Raw genomic sequence first — 14,414 nt, 5'->3', positions numbered from 1 at the left:
ACGAGTCTGTGTTGTGTTAAAACAGGTTTTATGATGACTAATGAGACGGTGGAAATTTAGAAGGTGATTTTTCTGCATCTTAGCATTCAGTTCAGACAGAGAAATAATGTATTTTTCAAAAATAAAAATGCACAAATATGTCATGTCGACTTTATTATGAGTCTAAACAAATTCAACTTTCAAATCTTTCCTTTAAAATTTCCTGTATTTGTTTTGAAATTGGAATAAACTTTAAAGTAGGTAATGCCTCAGATTCTGTTCTAAATTACTGAGTTTGGCTTTATATGTACATTACCAGACTATAGGGGCTGAAGTTTTTGTTTCATGAGCTTTTCAAGTTGGTGTGAAAAGTGCAAATGAACAAGAAAGTAAACTATTTTAATGGGGTGGTGCTGCCTTGTCATCATGTGCAGTCTCTATGGTTGTCCATCGAATATTATGACTTCGTCTTGTTTCAATATAAGGTGTTAACCAGCATACATTTTGAAATCGACATCCTGAAGCATCCGGTTACAATTGTCTTGCAAAGCTTTGCATTTCTTCTCCTTTTGTGTTGCTACAATCACAAAATTCAATGGTTTTTTCACAGAATTTTATGTGAAACTCAAACCAGGATATACGATAAGTAGAAGAAATTAATTTGGGTTTTAATTTAGTTTTTACAAATCCAAATTCGAAAAGTGTTTGATGCATCCTGAGCCAATACTTTCCAGAACAAGTTTTTGTTCTACAAAGTTTTGGAGAACATTTCTGTCAAAGCTGCACATCGGGAGTTTGATGTTTTTGCTTATTTTGGTGGGGACTTTGACTGGGCCACTCTTACTCTGACTGCTTAAGGCTGCAAACCTCCAGTCTTTTGCGAGTCTTTTGCAACTTTTAGCAGGTTTTCTGTCAGGACAGTCCTGTATTTAGCTCAAACGTCTCATGAACTCTGACTTGTGACAAACAAGGTCCAAATTTCTGAAGTGCCCAACTGATTTGAGCTTCTCCCACCTGAACTGTGGCCCTCTGCAGCTCGTCTAGAGTCCTTCTGTTTCACAACCTGCTGGTGTTTTAACAGTGCCACTCAGAACCATTTCTGAGTTCGTTTTCCTGACCTGGCGTCTTTTTCCAAAATTGATTTTCGTCTCGTTGCACAAAGGTGCTTTTCCGGCCGAAGGCAACATCGGAAGCTTACATAATCAGATCTGAGGTGGACGGTGCATCGTGTCCTCGGGTCGCGTGTTGTCGAAGCAAAGTGCGGGGTCATGTGAGCCCGCTCTGTCCTCCGTACAGTACTCTGAGCAGCACGCTGACAGCATGTTAATCACATTCAGCCCATTAATAGTGTTTCCTCCTGTCAGTTGGGGTCAAAGCCTTAGACTGTCAACATCTCCCCCCCCTTTTCTTTCCTCTCTCTTCTGTTCTCACTGTGTGACTTTGTGTTGTTTTATTCTGCTCTTTTTATTTGCTCTGGTGAGAATAAAACAATATTCCATGGAGATTTCGTCAAGCTTCTCTTGGCGCTCTTTTATAGGCATGTTAGTCGACTCCTGAGCTGACCTAAACCCGGCTCACACACTAAAACAACAAAGTGTCAACCTTTCCCTTTTGTCTACACTGTGCAGCCGCGTCTCAAGTAGCTCAGGAGAACTAATTTGACGTTAAATTTGCATTTTGTGTCGGATTCGGCAGCGCAGCACAAGATTTGAAACGGAGCGAATCAATGAAACCAAAAGAAAAGCTGAATGAATCTTTCATGATCCCCGAGGGAGGGAGCAGAGGCACAACTAATCAAATAAATTGATTTATTAATGAGGAGACACGTGTATCATGTTAAAACAAATCAAATCCAGTTAAAGCTGGATGTCTCTTAACATTCACCTAATCAGAATCGGTTCATTTTACTCCTAGTCATTCGTAAGATGATGGGCTATATATTTGATTATATTTTATTTTTTTGGTTCAGATCACTAACCAGGATTAAGCCCAGACAAAAAAAGAGCAGCAGTCATCTGCGACCTAATTAGCTAGGCTCCCCTTAAAGGGTAAGTGTCACATTTTATCACCAGAAAACATTAAAAAAATAAAAGAACCAATTCCTGACATCAGGATTTGGCTTCCTAATGTCAGGAAGCCAAATCAATCAGTATTTGCCTTCCTGACACCAATTCTGGTCAGAACTGAATTTTTCGTGTTTCAGATTTCAGATTTTGGCAAGGAAGTGAAACATAGGTTATTAATAAACATATTTTAAAGGAATAAAGATAAACTTCAGTCCTCATCCACCCTCGTTTGATACAGTTTTGGTTATTTTAAACTGTAAAAATGGCTCCAATTGTGTGGGTGCCTCGCATCAATCTCCAGAGATTTGAAGATTAAAACACATCTGCTTTGCTAGAGTGGTTCGATGTTCTCTGGTGTTTCCCATTTTCTAATCTGGCTAAGAGAAATCGTCCTCTTACCTTTACATTGCTTTTATGCCTTTAGTGAAACAGGAGGTCACAGATACGTATCACTAATTAAACGTCTAGACATTCCAAGAAAAAAAGCATGCAAAATAAATACCTGAGTTACATGAAACAAATCTGAGTTATAGGCTGGACTTTTCTCAAATTAGTTGTGAAATTACGGTACTGTAATAATAAAAATGAACCTATTTCAAGGGTTTTTACACTAATCCTAATATTTGTATGGGTTGCTGTGTGTTTGCATTAGAAAATATTGAGTTCAGCCACATGAATACAATGAAACAATGTTTAAACAGTAGAAAGGTGGGAAAATTGTTTGCGTTTTTAACAGATTTCCCCTCATATTCCCACAATTTTCAAATATTAAGAGTATCTTAAGGTGTAACACTCAGCTGCATAAGGAACAGCAGTGTCAGTGGAATAAGTGATTCCTTTTCCTCCACGGCAAGTAAAAACACAGCCCAGTAGGATTAGCTGCTTTCTCCCTGCCTTTCTCTACCTCTTACCCTCTTTGTATGTCATTTCCATTTTTTTTATCCTCCCCCAGCTCCCTTTCTAAGGTTTCACGGTCTTTGTTCTGTGCAGTCTAATGACTGGTAGCTATGGCCGGAGGCAGCTAAAAAAGGGCTGCTGTCATATTTGCTGGCTTTGCTCTCAGCGGAGCTATTACTGTAATGGCAGAGAAAGAGGAAAGGAGTGGATGTAGACTTAAACCCACAGAACTGCAAGCATATGTACGCTTTGTAGTCCAGCGATTTGGGAATTCCTTTGAGCCATAAATAATCATGTGGGATCACAAGCTGGCGTTGTGCTTTTTTAGCCTGGAGGGCAGGTGGAGTTTTATAATGCCTTGTACCGAAGTTTGTGGCTTCTGGGTGGAGGGAGTTCACATGAGGTATTTGGTGGCTTTAAAATCTGCTTGCGCGAATAAAACTTGTGATTTATTGTTTCCATTCTGATACAATAAATCAGATTAATCAAACCAGGATTTTAGTTTTGAGTGAATGAATGTGGTATTTGAGGGCAAACGTCGTGAGAATGTTGACCAGCAATGCTGCTCTAATTATTATTTTTTTTTTTGTAATTAATGCAAACTGAGACAATGTAAGCATCTAATGCATGAAATAAAAATGATCCAAAATTAAATCCGATAGCTCTGCTCCCGATTCCATCACTAATAAGGCTCTTCTGAGCCTCTCGTTGAGACGTTTTCATTTTAAAATGCAATCCAGGCCCAGAATGAAGCTTCATGTATGCAGCTAACGAGATCAGAATGGAGTTTGCTTTGTTTAGCAAGCACTCATTAGCATGCAACAACAAGTTGACTGATCCCACAGCACAACTGACAAGACTAATGAGCCATCCGTCATAAAGCAGAAGCTGCTTTAATTACTCGGTGCAGATTATTCACCTCTGCACTGTAAATCAAGCCCACCAATTGGCAGTTCTTGGAAGTGGTTTGGATGAGCTGGTGCAGGGCTTGTGTGTCTGTTGTGATGTGACGGCAGCGCAGACTGTAGACAGAGGGACAGTTAGTGCGTTGTTTCGGCCGAGATGATGATGCCACCGACTATTCAGTAGATCAGGGCTCGGCGCCCGAGATGAGCAAGCCCGAAGCCATTGTTCTTGTTCGCGGCAGGGAGCGCGTCAATGTTGTTCTTCTCGGCCGTACAAACGTTAGCAGTCGAACTCCTGCAGAACTAAAATGTGAAACTGCTCTGAGAGTGCCCCGCTTCAGGGCGTGAAGAGGAGCCAGGCTGAGCCCGGCTGGAATCCTGTGAACATCAGTAATAATCTAACGTTTGACTGCTTACAACCCGTCTTAAGCCACACTAATTCGAGCTTTGGGTGCGGGGATGGATGGGTGCATAGCAGGCCGCTCCTGGCCCTGTGACCCAGTTGTTGTTTGGCCCCGGTGTGTGAGTGCATGTCAGCCGCTGGCCCGTGTGTTTCAGATAGCACACAGCGGGGACAGATGGAGCTTTGGTAAACCCAGACTGTAATGCCAGATAATAGAGCTCGGATTTCCTCACACACACACACGTGCAAACATACATGCAGACGAGCAGGAGGATTGTCGTTTCTCTCTCTCTCTTTTTTTTTTGTTGAAACAACCAGCTGGCCACATTTCAGTTGCCATTTGATGCCAGCAGGCTGACTTTTGTACTCATTTGTATAAAATAAATACTTATAACATTTCTAAGGCCAGTTCCTGCTGCATGTCTAAGTTGTTTTTGTGAGCATAACTCCCAGCCAGGGGTCTTGCATGTCCGTGTGTTTGAGCGAACATCGTATGGCTTCCCGGCTTCCTGCGGCTTTGAACTTTGACCGGCCACCAGCACAGCCGGCCGTCAACAAGAGCAGAGCAGCTTGCTGCTGTCTTTGAACCGCCGGTGTGTGTGTGTGTTCAGCAGTGAAAAACCTGTAGAAACATGACTTCTGCACAAAGGAGGAGGCTGTCTGTGAATAATGGGGATAATACCAATCTGTCTTTACAGGATTCAGCTGAAAAGTTTCCTTCCTTCCACCTCTACATTCCAGTATAAAAGTTAGATTTGCTTCACAAATTTAGATGACAAAATAAAGCAAATTCACACACAGTGAGTTGTGAGTTCAGGGTTGCAACAAAACCTGCAATTAAGCGCTTGACTGGAAGCATCTCACACTTGTGGAGAAGCTGAAACAGATGTTGCTCGCTCTTGTTTTTCATGCAGCAGTTGTCACCTGCCAGAAACACAGCAAAACATGCCTGAAGTTCAGAGTTTGAGAACTTCTAGGTTAAAACCAGCTGCAGAAAGTCGCTGTTCATCTCAGAAAATTAGAATATTACCAAAAAATATATATATATTGATTTCAGAAAATCTGTTCAGCATGCCACGAAAGTCTAGTCGAAGCATTATTAATGACTTTTCTTCCAATTGCCGTCAAGTTTGCCAACATTTTCCAGTGCAGGTGGTAAATGGTGGAAGAAATGGTCCAGTTGTTGGAAAGTGTTGTGCTTCTCCTGGGCCTGTCGCTACAGACGGGTCACATCCAACGTATCAGCTGCCTCCAGGCATTAAATATGTAAACGCCTTCAGAGAAACCCTGTCCTCCATCTCATCTCATTGAGACACGATCACCTTAACCCTCTCTCCATTAAATATTCCCACCACCTCTTCGCTGAATCCACCGATAAACTCAGCTGGAGATGCTGAGGTAGTGCAGAAACGTCTCTCTCTTTTTCTCTCGCTGAATCTAAATTGTAAACTGTTGCCTACATGTGCGGTTTTCTGTTTTAATATGAAAGTTGTTGGATTCGTCGCTCAGAGAGGCTGAGAAAAAGGATGAATGAAGTGTGGGAGGGGTGTCAGAGCCTGGGGGAAGGGAACAAGGATGCTGGGGGGAGAAATTCTTTCTAACCCCTCCATAATCACTATTTGTGTTTGGCAGCATTGGCCCACTTCTGCTCTGTGTCTGTATATGTGTGTGTGTGTTGTTTGGTGGGTAAAAGGGTTCACTTGCAACCCGTAGTTTAATTTCATTCAGGCCACGAAGGACAAAGCAGCGTTTTTGGGTTGCAGCAGCCCTGAAAAGCTGCCTGACGCCTGAATGTCTAATAGATTTGCACCGTTTACCGCTGTACCACAGGAGGAGTGTGTGTGTGTGTGTGTGTGTGTGTGTGTGCGTGTGTGTGTGTGTGTGTGTGCGTGTGTGTGTGTGTGTGTGTGTGTGTGTGTGTGTGTGTGTGTGTGTGTGTGTGCTGTCCAGATTGGTTCAACTTAATCAAATCGGTTTCCTTGCATTTATATAGCATGTTGTTGTTACCCAGACCAAGCTGGTGTAAAAAAAAACAAAAAATAAAATAAAATAAAATAATATATATATATATATATATATATATATATATTCCCTTCCCCATGTAGGGAAATACTGATATTAATTAGTAAGATTATTTGACAGCTTAGTTATCACTAAATAATGCTAATTCAGCAAAATATTTTGTAAAAGCATAAGTTCAGATTTTTTTTTTGACAATGAAAACAATAAAAAAAGATACTTTTACACATAAATAGTTCAAATATTTTAGTAAAAAAATGTTTTATATAATTTGGTAGTTATTATTCTCTAGAAGCTTATCTCAAGCAGTTTTAACATAAGCTTCTAGATTCTTTCCAATAATTATCTTTATCTTATGAAAAAGAAACCCACCAGATCTCTAAGATTGTTATTAATAGATTACTAAAAAAAACATCATAAATTAAATCTTATGAAATCTGCAGACAATAGAGAAGGACTGTATTAGTTAGTGAAAGAGAAAATTAGTGAATATACCAGAGAAGGGCCTAAATAGAACAGCTTTACAAGTACACACACACACAGTCACACACACACGAATAGAAATATATCTGAAGTCAAAGTCTAATGCTACGTGTCAGGCTGTGGTCCAGAGTTGGAGTCCTGGTCGGATCTGACAGCTGCTACTGAAAGCTCAAAACAACACACTGAAACACACTCGTGTGTCAGTTCACTTTCTCCCACTGGCTGCCTCATCTGTATCAAATGTCCTCTGATACTGAACATAAAGTGTTGGAGCAATCATTCACCACCTTTCCCTTCTTACTCCACTTCACAAGTACGACTAAAAAAAATCTAAAAAAAGAAAAGACACCCATCCTTTTCCTTTCTATTTACCCTTTGATTTCCATGTTGGAGAAGCTGTTTCTGCTTAAGCCAGCGTCTTGTCACAGCTTCATTAAGCTCCATTAAACCGCCATTCTAATCTGCTTAAAGCATCCACCTGCCTCTGGACTTTCTCCTTAACTCCCTCTTTTTTCTGTGTTGGTTTTCCCCTTTTCAGAGCATCTCCTCTTTGCCTTTTCTGTCTGAAACAATTCAAAAAATGATTTGAAATCTAAACACGTCAAGGATTTTTTGGGGGTGTATTGACACCAAAGTTGTCAACCTTAGTTTCTCTTCCTGAGTCAGAGTAAAGTTTGGACTGCATAATAGACTTAGAGCGTGTAGAATGAGTCACTGTCTAGTCAGAGTGTGCTGACACGCATGGATATGTAGCATTACTCCAGACACAAGCTTTTAATCTGACTGGTTTCCTCATCATATGGACCAGACATTTATATTTTCAAGATAAGATATTAAAAAAAGTCAAATGCTAATACTACAACAGAGATTTTCTAGATTTTTTTAGTGATAATCGGAAAAATACTACGACGTGCAGCTGTATTCAGCTCCCTCTCCACCAGCTGTTCACGTCCGGTGGTGGGATGCCAGTCTTGTTCCAAACAGCTTCAGACTGAGAAATCTCAGAGCAGCAGCAGCGAAGAGGCAGGCGGAAACCGCAAACACTCTCACGAAGAATACAAAACATTTAAAAGCAGAAACTCGGTTCAGTAAGGGCAAAATTTCAATATGAATATTGTGTAAGAACGTGCAAATGAGTTGGTTAATAAAAAAAAAGTTCATTTATGTGTTAATCTCCTGCTGCAGCTAAAAAACAGACATTTGGACCTCCTCCCTCCCTGCCTGCCTGCAGCAGGCTCCCGCATCGAAACACAGAACCAGGATGCAGAAACATCAACCTCAGTTTGTCTGGCTTACAGGGTGTGAAGCGTTGTGATGTAAACCTGACTGTAAACTGCCTTACAGTCGGCTCTGTGGGGCAATTGAGACCGTGAGCAGTTTGTTTGGTTTGTACTTGGTCTGTAATTAGCGTCGCTCACTGCCAGCTACACCATTGTGCCTGCAAACCTCCCCGCTCCATGTCAGCGCCAGCCTTCGCCTACATGCACACACACCCTCAGAGACGCTCTCAGCTTTCATTCACGGCCGCGCACGTGATCGCAGACAGTTGGCACTGCTGGGTCAAACACATGGGGGAAATGGAAAGAGGAGGTTTTTTTTTTTTTTCCCTCTGGCTCTATATGTCTGAGCGGGCTAAATGAGATTACTGTAATCCAACTTGACCAGGGAAGAGAGGAAATGCAAATGCTGTTTGTGTCATCCTCTTCCCACCTCACTTTCACCTTTTTTCATTAAACAAAAGGTGTATTTCCTTCCATAACACCAAAAAGAAAGGGGTTTCAGTGTGTCTAACTATAAATGAATGAATATCTGTTTAAAACGTCCTGATATCTATTGCTGCATGTTGATTTGTCTTCTGTTTTTGCTCATTTGTTTTTCATTCAGATGACATCCTGAAGAAGGAAGATGGTCCTCTGTTAGCAGCTCAGATTGGCTCCGAACTCCATAAGCAGTTCGCCATCCTGCCAGGTTGGTTTGATTCACTCCCACCGCAGAATCATAAAACATCCCAAAAAGTTTGTGGAAAATCCTACCTTCAATTTGAGCACATTTATTCATTGAGGCTTTTTTGTAGGAAAGGAATGTCTTTCATCATAGATCCAAAACCTAAAAAGGATTTTTTGACACCTAATGCTTCTAGTTTTTAATGTCTTTTGGGCTTCATTGAAGGAATTTATTTTCAGTTATAAAAACAGGATTTAGGTCACTTTCTCTCAAAATGCCTGCTATATTTAGCCACGTTTAATAAATTTAATAAAAACTGATTTGGGTGCAGCAAAGACGGCTTTTCAGTAAAACACTCTCTGAACAGACGAGGCTCTAAAAAGATAAAATACTTTTGTGTCTTACTAAACATTTTTCCATTGTGAGAAATGGTGTGTGAAGTAAAAAAAGAAAACAAGGACGAAAAAGCTCTGCTGCTGTCTTCTAGGCGTCTCTGCAGAGGAAAAGTTTAATTCTTCTCTGTTTCTGATGACAAGTCGACCCAGATAAGAGACACGCAGCTTCACAGTCCACACCAAACATTAAATTACACACAAATACACACTTCGGGAGTGTGTATTTGTTGGGGGGCTGTTTTAGGTTGCCATGATGATCGCAACTGCCTGGTGAATAATTTACTGTGGTGATGATGCGCTGTGTAATCTGAGTCTCTAGGGAAAGGAAAGGAAAGGCCTGGTCTGTGGATTAAACATTGAGATATATTGGTGCATCTAAGTAAGGGGGTCCGAAAACAAAAACAAAAAAACAACAAGCCTACATTTTAAAATTTTTATCTAAAAAGATTTTGAGAGCAATGCATCATTTTCTATCTACTTCAATGATGCGCCTGTTGTTGAAATCCCAGTGGAGTTCATTAAGCTCAGTGACTATAATGTGAAGAAATTCATTGCTTTTTGATACATTTTTGCCATCTGTTTATTTGTTTATCTAGAAACAAATCTTTCACAGATAACCCTGTTAAATCTCATTATACCCAGGACTTAAAGAGGGTTTAAGAAGTCAATATTGACTCTTCCGTGACCTCTGTGTCTCCAGGGGGTCGCGGGATCAACGGCCACCCCGTCATCTTCCTCCCAGAGTTCCCGGCGTTCGGTGAGCTGCCGGAGGAGGATCTGCAGAACGTGCTCCACTACCTCACAAGCGTCCCCAGGTTAGTGCAGCTGCTTGTATAATAATACTGTGTGGAGCCTACAGATGGCGCTGCAACACTAAACGCAAGGAAAAGGGGTAACAAGACTGAAATGAATTATTTTAAAGAGAATAAGGAATTGATCTTGAAATATTAAACTTTTTTTTGAACTTTTTTACTATTTTTTTTACAATAAAATATAATTAAAGAATGATTTGGGATTTGCTTTAAGTTCTCTTTTGTTATTTTTGAATCAACCCTTTACTCTCCTCTTTATGCTATCTTCCTCTCTCACACATAATTCATCTGTTTATCAACATGACTCCTCTACATCCATTTTTTTTGTCTATGCCTGATTACCTTTCATATATAACATCCACCGCAAACACCCTCTTGAGTCCCTTCCCTCTCTCTGCTCTCACACTCTGAGCTCCGATTGGATGAGAGGCTGCGGAGCTCGGCCGTGATTGGCCGAAGGGGCTTTGAGGCAGCCGATGGAGGAGCAGAAAGGAGGAGGAGGAGGAGGAGGAGGGAGATGCTCTGCAAGGATGGGAACGGTCACCCCTCTCCGTCTACAGACGGCAAAACAAAAAAAAAAAAACCCAACAAAAAAACTGGATGAGCTCAGGATAAGCAAGATTTAAGGACGATTGGATGATCATCATGGAATATTGAGGATCTCTTTCGTTTCACCCTGAAATATTTGGATTTTCCACATCCCCTTTTCTCTTTGGATTTGGATGTTTTTACCAGCAGAGATGGATTGAGGATTTTGCTGCAGCAGCATTCAACTCGGTACATCATCTGACAGCCGGAGAGTTCGGCTCTGCAGCGTTAGCATGTTGGCAGAACACTCTGTTCACCGTCGTTGAGTGTGTGTGTGTGTGTGTTCGGAGGTGTCAGGGTGCATGTCATGTTGTTCAACAAGACCTTTCACAAAAAATGTGGCATTGTCACACACACACACACGCACACACACTTAGGAGCATTAGCTTAATGAGGCTGCTACATATGGCTCTGCCTGTGGAATGAATGGCCAGATTTTCTCCCTCCTCTCTCAACAGCGCATTAATGCGGTGCCAAAAGGTTGCCATGGTAATCAGAATGGTTGCTCATAATCGCAGCCGGTGAGAAATGATGACTGCAGGCAGCCGGGCAGCTGGTAGCGAGGCTCTGACCTTCATTGGGACCCAGCTCGATTCTCTGAATGTGTTTAAGTCTAAATGTATAAAAAGATAACACTAAAAAAGAAACGGAAATCAGGTGTGAGCTAATTAAACTAGTTCTCCTGAATTTACATTACGTGAGCCTTCAAATGGGGAGGAAATTGATGAGTTCCGCTGAAAGTTATTGCACCGATCAGGTCAATTTTTGAAGTGTTTTTATTTTAAGGATTAGAATGTATAAAAAAGAGAAAAAATGCCCTGTCCGGCGATACGACGTGCTGCAGACTCATTACTTAAAATTAAAGGTGGCAAGTTTGAAATCAACTGCCAATCAAATGAAAGAGAATATCATTCATGCATCAAAACGCTAAAAGTGCTGCAAAGTGCATGCTGTGTGATACGTTTCTAGACCAAAAATAGTAGGAATTTTCACTTTGATGCCCTTCTGCTCTCCAATCAGAGTCAACCAAAAGAAAATCATCCAGTTCCAACATGTTTGGTGCATCTTGAAAAGTCATGACCTCACAGTGAATGCAGCCCCAATGTGGTCAGCATCACCCAACACAACTATTCTTACTATGAATGCAACATGAATCTGCAAAACCGGAAGACGTCCTGCATGCAGCATCCAAATTAACCTCCTAGCCCCCCTCGTTGGTCCCATATAGCGCTTCAACACCGCACACCCTCTTCTTATCTAGCCGCCACACGAATGCGGCAAAGTGTCTTTTCCCCCTGCGATAACGGTGCCTCTCTCCTGCAGCGTCGCAGCGTCTGGAGAGGGCTTCATCCTGATCATCGACAGACGGCTGGACCGATGGGCCGCCGTCAGAGCCACCCTGCTTCGCATTGCAGTAAGACCCCCGTCCCGTCTTGTTTGTACGCTTGTGACTGATGGAGAAAGTGCATTGGTAAAACCGCAAATGGCTGCTTTGGTTTGGCCGTTGGGTTTTACATGATTTAATGCTTGTTTTCACGCCGATCTGCGGTCTGTCAGCTGTCTGTGGGTATAATTTAGTGTGTCACCACTGAGAATAATAGATGTTTTTTAAGATTGTTTTCAGTGCTGCTACTTATTCATGAGCTGCGTTGTTGTGAGGGCATGTGGAAGCTCTCTGCGTCTTCCTGGATGTTGAAATGAGGTGGGAAGTTAAAAATAGCGTATTATTCTGGAGTGGGAGGTGGAGCGTCTCACAACATGTGAGACGGTCTCCTGTTGGAACAGAAACGGATGTTATTCACACATCAAATTTTTTCCTCATTAGACGAATCCTTTGACATCTTTTTGTCTGTGTCCTTTTAGCCTGTTTCTAGATGATCCTCACCTTATCTAGAATAAGCAGAAGAGGGATTGAACCATTTTTAAATGTTCAATGTTTTACAAAGTAACAAAATTGATGATTTTAGTAGGTTTTCCAAGTATATTTCTTTGAAGAAACTTTCCATAAATATTGATGTATTAATTCTTTGTTAAAGGGATATTATTTTTCTTTATATGTGGTGGGGGTAAAAGGTTCTCTTTAGATTGTAAAGGTTAACAATAACTAAAATAACTAAGCACATGTTTAAAGTCCCAAAGAGACTTTAAACATGTGGTGGGGGTAAAAGGTTCTCTTTAGATTGTAAAGGTTAACAATAACTAAAATAACTAAGCACATGTTTAAAGTCCCAAAGAGACTCCAAGGCCTGAAAACTTGTTTAAACTGTAAAAAGTTATATTGACCAAATCTTTATTACTGTAGATAAAAAAAGATAAAATACACTGTAAAAAAATGGTTGCCTATACCACATCCTTTTTTGCATTGCAATAAAATCTTTTATATAGCTCAATTGTTCTATGCGCTATAAAAACCTTTTGCACAGACTTCTACATCCTTGTTTACGCTGTAAAAGAAAAAAAAAAAAGGTTTTGTGTACTGATAGGGGACGGTGTAATAAAACTTTACTGGGTCCAGATTCTTTTTAATACTATATAAAATTGAGATTGCCCAGATCTGTTTCCACCTTTTGTACACACCAGATCCCCAATTACACTGTAAAAACTATTGTACAGATCAGATAAACACTTCTAAGACAGCTAATCTCCTGTTCTGGTGTACATGAACATGACACATTTTTTGTTTTGTTTTGTTTTTAAATAATTTGAGCTACTTATTTGTCTGTTTAACACAATAAAAAATATTGTCACACTGTAATTGCTTACATTATTTTGATTTTCATTAGGAAGAACCCCATGCTATTTGAAAAAATAACTTTGATAACTTTTTTTTTTTTTTCACCTGTACCATGTGTGGATGTTACTAAGCAGCTCCAGCAGCTTGAGGACAAAAGCTTCACCTTACCTTACACATCTGCTGTCTGGATGCTCGCTCTGTCTGCAACCAGTCTGTGCAAATCTATGCAAATGTATGCTAATAGGATACTAATTACCATCCAGCCTAATCGCTCTGTTTGAGCGAAACTATTCCCATAGTGGCTATAAGCCGTTATGAGACTCCTTCCACTTGTAGAGAAACATCTGAGCACTTGAGATGCAAACATGGCAGTAAAAATGAACCATAATCACAGTCTGCTGATTGGTTTCGTTTGTGTGTTTATCTGGTAATTTTTCATACTTTTTTTTTTTTTTTTTTTTTACTTAAAACAAGCGTTTTAATTTACTTGCAAGTGTACGAAGATATTTGGACCAGAAACTAGACCAAATAAACTTAGTAAGATTTGGTGTTTTTGCAGTGTAGGCACATTTTGACCACATGAAGTAGGCTAAGATTTGAAAAAGCAACACAACACTGCCCGATCTGAAGTGCAAATCATAAAATCCTACAATTAATAATCATATCCTTCAGAGCAGCCTGACCAAATGTCACTACCTGATTAGCGGCAGTATGATTTATTAAAGAGGCAAACAGGAGATCAATATTGAGCTCTCCCCGCTGGCGTACAAAGCGTCTGGTGAAGCACAGGCTGGAACGGAAAGAGATTTTTCATCCTCCAACCAAAATCCACCTCGCAGAGGCGCTCTGAACATGTTCAGTCTTTCATATTTCTGTAAAACTAAAGGACTAAAGTGTTTTTGCAGGTTTCCTTTAACATATTTCGTAGGTTTTTCCCCTTTTCCTTTTTCCTTGCCATTTTTAATCAATCTCTTCTCGTTAAACAAAACTAACAAAAGGTGGAGATGATTGCAGCGATGAAGCCGCGATGATTTATGTCTTTCGGTGCGATAACATTGTTTCGAGTGGTTGGTGAGTTTATCAGCAGGGAAGCAGAAGCTGCTCTGCAGGGTCTCTCTTCCTCCCCTCATCCCTCCTTCTTATCTCTCTTTTTTTCCCTAATTGTTAATCACTTCATTCTGTCCCGATT

At 40.7% G+C, this 14,414-nt stretch overlaps 1 protein-coding gene across 5 annotated transcripts in view; it reads left to right on the top strand.

Annotated features, from left to right (window-relative positions):
* The window catches only part of mcf2la (mcf.2 cell line derived transforming sequence-like a), a 38,668-nt gene that overhangs the window by 11,299 nt on the left and 12,955 nt on the right, over window positions 1-14,414 (top strand). For all 5 annotated transcript variants that reach the window (XM_008426939.3, XM_017302709.2, XM_017302715.2 and 2 more), the window contains exons 2-4: window positions 8,637-8,720; window positions 9,792-9,906; window positions 11,815-11,905. In XM_008426939.3, the coding sequence (XP_008425161.3) occupies window positions 8,637-8,720; window positions 9,792-9,906; window positions 11,815-11,905 (290 nt within the window). The remainder of the gene's footprint in view (window positions 1-8,636; window positions 8,721-9,791; window positions 9,907-11,814; window positions 11,906-14,414) is intronic.

Source organism: Poecilia reticulata, chromosome 2, assembly GCF_904066995.2.
Source record: "Poecilia reticulata chromosome 2, P_reticulata-male-v2, whole genome shotgun sequence".
Taxonomy (NCBI): Eukaryota; Metazoa; Chordata; class Actinopteri; order Cyprinodontiformes; family Poeciliidae; genus Poecilia; species Poecilia reticulata.
The sequence above is the reverse complement of the archived record's forward strand: the minus strand, read 5'-3'. Positions and strand labels throughout refer to the sequence as shown.